The sequence below is a fragment of the Polistes canadensis genome, unplaced genomic scaffold (assembly GCF_001313835.1).
Source record: "Polistes canadensis isolate GaletaPanama2010 unplaced genomic scaffold, ASM131383v1 scaffold_788, whole genome shotgun sequence".
Taxonomy (NCBI): Eukaryota; Metazoa; Arthropoda; class Insecta; order Hymenoptera; family Vespidae; genus Polistes; species Polistes canadensis.
Genome location: NW_014570335.1, coordinates 1 through 5,362, shown reverse-complemented (window position 1 = coordinate 5,362; position 5,362 = coordinate 1). Strand labels below are relative to the sequence as shown.

Here is a 5,362-nt window from a genome sequence, read left to right as displayed (position 1 = left end):
GGACGAAGAGGCCTTCCAAGGATGGAGGACGTGGTGCGAGAGGACGGTGGTGCCAGAGGACGGTGCCAGAGGACGGTGCCAGAGGACGATGCCAAAGGATGGTGCGAGAGGACAATGTTCCCTGCGTTGCAGCCACCAACCAATCGATTCAGCCGTATGCTCGATGTTTAATGCACGAGTGCACGCCTACCTTGCAGAAACGTGCCTTCGAGATTGGAACATTGTCTTTTCTCTTTCCTTTTCCGTTCAACTTGCGCGCGCACTTTCTAATAAAATCGCAAAGTGGAAGGGTAAATGCTCCCCTTTTTCTAACAACAACCCCAACATATCCGTGGTTACGCATTTGACGTTAACGCAGTATATACAATTATTCCCTCAGTTTATCGATTTGTACTTTCCTAATCATTCTATCGCATTGATGTCTCCGATTCGACGATTCATTCTTAGAATTAAATGATTAAAGTATAATGCTAATGCATTTCAAGTGATTCGAATTCATTTAGATTTCCTAATATTTATATTTACTTTTATTTATTGCCAAGCTACTCTTTCATAAAGATCATCGATCGTTTAAATAATTATATGAATAAACTTGAAATATTCTTTTTTTATCTTCCTTGCGAATTTAAATTTATTTGCTTGAACAGTAAAAAATTATATAAATTTTGTAAATACTTCAAAATCAGCTGTAATTTATTATATAATCTGGGCACGTATAAAACATAAGCCTTAACTAATAATAAATTGATATTACCCTCGATATTAGAATACGAATACGTAGTCTTAGGACGTAAGTCGGCAATAAAAGATTTCTGTTTTGTCATCGGTAAAGAAGATTCTTTCGTTGATGTTTAATGGTAAAATAAATTCCTGTTTTATCGTTGGGTGATAATCTCATGCTTTCCTTCGGTAGGTAATGTAGATTTCTTTTACTTCAAACTCGTTGACATAGAGCGGCTTAATACAACGTTGCCAAACTCGATATTTTTTAAATTCTAACGCAGTTATAGAGTTCTATTAGGACCATACACTGTGCAAGCAATAAGACTCAGAATTCAGCCATTTATAAAAAAACGAAAACAGAGATTTCATAGATATTATTTCGTAATTTCGTAGGAGCCTAAACTTGTAACAAAGAAATCGCTTAATCTAGTTTCGATCGAACGACCTCTTTTTTTCTACAATTTAAATCTCATTTTTGTATTTCTTATTTTCGTCATTGAAAGACATGTTTTATTCATCTTATCTATCATAGGATAGGTTCTTACAATGTGTTGTCACGATAGAACTCGTAGATCAGCAGTATGAATTCTCTTAATTGTAATTGGTCGCAAGTGTTCAATCGGAATTGAAGAACATTTAATTGGACAGATATTTAAACCAATCAACATGTACGTCCAATTTTCAGGATTCTCCCATTAGTCGATCGTCAAAATATTCCGAAATCGTTGTTGATCATTGGTCCAGTGGGATATATGTACATCCAATGGGATTATAGGATAAAATGTAAAGAAGTGTTAAAAATTCGCCTATATCATGTGATGTATTCATCGCGTCAATCTTGTTTGGTGTGTGGTGCGTGCTTGAAGCACGGTGCGTAGGTGGAATATCGAAACGTTTCAAGAATTGATTTTATTTAAATATCTTTAAACTGTAAAAAAAACGTCCAAAAGTACGCGTATGTAATACATCTTTCATTATTTATATTCGTAGTACTTAATTATATGATTTAGGTCATTAAAAAAACATTGATTCGTTACAGTACCATAACCATTTTGATCTAACATTCTATTTTATTCAAGTTTCGATTTGTAATGAATTTTGATGATATCCTATATATGACATATCTAATTAGATTTGTTTTTATTGTAAATATCTTCTATCCGCGGTTGAAATATTTGCTTGATATATTTGTTTGTACATGGATTACTCGCGGATTGAGTATAATTTAACTGATATTTGAATATTGATTAACCCTTGGATTGGCAATGCTCACTTAAGAATCCCAGTCAGTCGATATCAGATCACTTGTTACTCCTACTAAAACTTATCTATTTACTTTGTATTTAGTTTCTCTATTAAGTTTACCTTGTTTTTATCTTATTAACGATATTTCTTTTACTAATTATTCAACATTTTTTACTAATTTTATAAATTTTTTCCATTTTTCACTAATTTGATACATTTCTCCATTGAAAAAAGATTAAAGTTATGCATCTTTCTCTCCACTCCTTGTTTCGAGTACCAACGCAATTAATTTTCTATTAATGCATGCCGAAATCATTATAATAATTTGTATTGTTTATAACATATTTATAAAAGCCGATCTCATTGACTTGGATTCATTATTACCATTACATACAAACATATCTAAAAACTTGGACATGAACGATTAAGTAGTAGCATAAAAATTAGAAATTTAAATTCTTACTTTGACATTTCACAAAGTTTGAATATGTAATGTGCATTAAATTAATACATTGATATGTATTAAATACAATGCTAAGAATAGAATTCGTTGATTCTCTTAATAAATGTAAAGTTCATATTTGAAAGAAATCTATTTATTTAGTTAAATATGAAAACACATGTTTTAATAATGCTTAACGTATGTAAATTATTTATAAATTAGTAAGAGAAAATTATCATACTAATAACTGTCATATAAATGATATTTTGTTATAGAAATGTCTGAATCAGATTTATTAGCTAATGACCATATTGATGGCCTTGATGGACTTGAAAATGGTCAAGATGGTGATGCTATTATGCAGTGTGACGCAGTTAAACGCGAATTGAATGAAGCAAATATAGATGATCCAGTATGTGATAATTAAATAACAATATTTTGTATGTTTTATTAAAATATATGCTCTATTTGATCATATTATAGGAACTGGAAGCTATAAAGGCGCGAGTCAGAGAGATGGAAGAAGAAGCTGAGAAATTAAAACAACTTCAGTCGGAGGTGGATAAACAGATGAACATGGGTAGTCCACCCGGAATCAGTAAGATATACTTTTTGTATCTTCTTTTTAAATCCCCTGTTTAAGATTCTGTACACATCATTATCTTAATAATAATCACATTTATTTTCCCTCACTTATATATATATATATATATATATATATATATATATACTACTTCTACTTTCATCAGAATTCATATAGAAATCATTTATTTCAGCAAGTCCATTGAACATGTCGCTCGAGGATAAAATGGAAGTTGATAATCGATCTATATACGTTGGAAATGTAAGTTAAAAATAATAAAATGCAATATCCAACAATGTCATTATTTTTCTTATACATAGAAAACATTTTATTCTTGCGTACAACAGGTAGATTATGGTGCAACAGCCGAAGAATTAGAACAACATTTTCATGGCTGTGGTAGTGTCAACAGAGTAACAATACTATGTAACAAATACGATGGTCATCCAAAAGGTTTTGCATACATTGAATTTGCTGAACGTGATTCCGTACAAACGGCCATGGCTATGGACGAATCCATGTTTAGAGGACGTCAGATAAAAGTTATGCCAAAACGAACAAATAGACCAGGACTTTCTATAACAAATAGGTATGAAGATTGATAATAGATCGTATCTAAGGAATAAGTAATACGAATAAAAATGTATATTCATTGTAGGGGGCCTAGGGGTGTACGCGGTTATCGTGGTATGGCTCGAGGGATAATTCGTGGCAGTGCATACTTCGGATACAGACCTACTAGGAGACTAAGGTATTTAACGCTTTAGATATTTTCTATTAAATAATATTCGTAGACATATTCTAATTATATCAAGTTGGTTTTTGTTTCTTTTTTACATATTTATTCCAGAAGTTACAGGCGAGGCTACTACATGCCCTACTAATCATTTTAAACTATAGTGCTATGGTTTCGACAATTTCAAGGTAAGTTCTTATTTCGTTAACACTTTGTAATTTAATTTTTTGTAAATATTTTCTTAAGGAAGAACTTGCCCAAGATTTTTTTTTTTTTTTATAAACATTGAAAAAGCGTTCTCCTTTATAATATATGATCATTTTTTATCTCTCGTATGTGTGTTTGAAGAAAAGTAATGTTTAAATGAAAATAACAATTGCAGCTTTAAACGCGTAAAGCTTCGAATCTTTTTATAACAAAATTTATAAATTCTTCTAGTATTTTTGTTTCTTTTGCAATTTTAGAAACAATTATTTATAATTTTTTACTGACGAATATATATATATATCATATTTGTAATCGTTTAAAGATTAAAATCATATAAGAGTCATTTTTAAAAATAATCTACTCGCTTTATTTTCTTATTAGGAGATACAACTATTTTTAATATTACACGTGTATTCGTACACGTTTTTTTTTCTATTACAAAGCATAATATTTCAAATCCCAAAGAGAACAAATATTTCTAATACAAAGAACACATCTTATATTGTGTGTATATGAATACTTCTTAACAATATTTCAAATATTAACTTGATTAATTTATATAAATACTGTACATATTGTCATACAATGTATCATCCATTTATGAAATTTTAATCATCAACATTCACACTTTGTTGGAAATATATTTTATCTAATTGAATTTTATTATTTAAAAATTATAATGAGTTGCGTATATTTTTAAATTAAGAAAGTTAAGTAGAGAGTGACGCTGTTTCATAAAAGAACTCACTTAATTTTAATTTAATTTTGACGAGAATGAAAAGAAATTGTTCGGTACTTGTTAAAAAATAAAATAAATTATCACACATTGTGAGACAGTGTCGCAATTTAACTTTTAAGGATACAGATATGGTACGTTAAACAATGGTAACACACAAGTTATAAACTTTTGTGCAAAATTTATTTGTAAGTGATATAAAAAAAAAAAAAACTTCCACATCTGTATAACCATACGTTAAGGTGTTTAAGTAAATTCTTATGATATGTCCACAGAAAAAAAAAACTCATACGAAGGAAAAAAAGAGAAAGAAAAACCACATGTCAAAAGAAAAAAAAATATTGGACAAAGACGGGCACAATTAAATTATATTTGATTTTAGTATATCACGACATAAAATTAAAAACTGTAGATCTGCGATCATTCACAACTGTAGTTCAATTAATTGCTTCTACCATTCATATTATATAGTAATGGTAGAAATAAGTAATAGTATCAGTCTTGATTATTTTAAAAGAAAAACTTAAAAAAAAAAAAAAAAAAAAAGATAAAAAAAAAAAATCAAAAAAAAATAATGCAAATAAAATTTCAAGCGAAAAAGGTACATATTGAAAAGAAGAAAAAAAGAATTAAAACATTCCCTGAAAAATATCGTGTTTGTATAACAAATTACCTTATTATGTATAATCA

At 29.3% G+C, this 5,362-nt stretch overlaps 1 protein-coding gene across 2 annotated transcripts; it reads left to right on the top strand.

The window, feature by feature from the left end:
• The first annotated feature begins 1,550 nt into the window (after positions 1-1,550).
• Positions 1,551-3,917, top strand: LOC106792827 (polyadenylate-binding protein 2-like). Of its 2 annotated transcripts, none has more exons than XM_014759353.1 (7): positions 1,551-1,678; positions 2,686-2,822; positions 2,894-3,008; positions 3,187-3,254; positions 3,341-3,582; positions 3,652-3,744; positions 3,844-3,917. In XM_014759353.1, exons 2-7 carry the CDS (start codon positions 2,688-2,690, stop codon positions 3,875-3,877), a joined length of 687 nt encoding a protein of 228 aa, XP_014614839.1. In that variant the 5' UTR covers positions 1,551-1,678; positions 2,686-2,687; the 3' UTR covers positions 3,878-3,917. The 2 variants fall into 2 exon arrangements, with proteins under 2 accessions (XP_014614839.1, XP_014614840.1); XM_014759354.1 differs by having other exon boundaries at positions 1,552-1,672.
• The last annotated feature ends 1,445 nt before the right edge of the window (positions 3,918-5,362 follow it).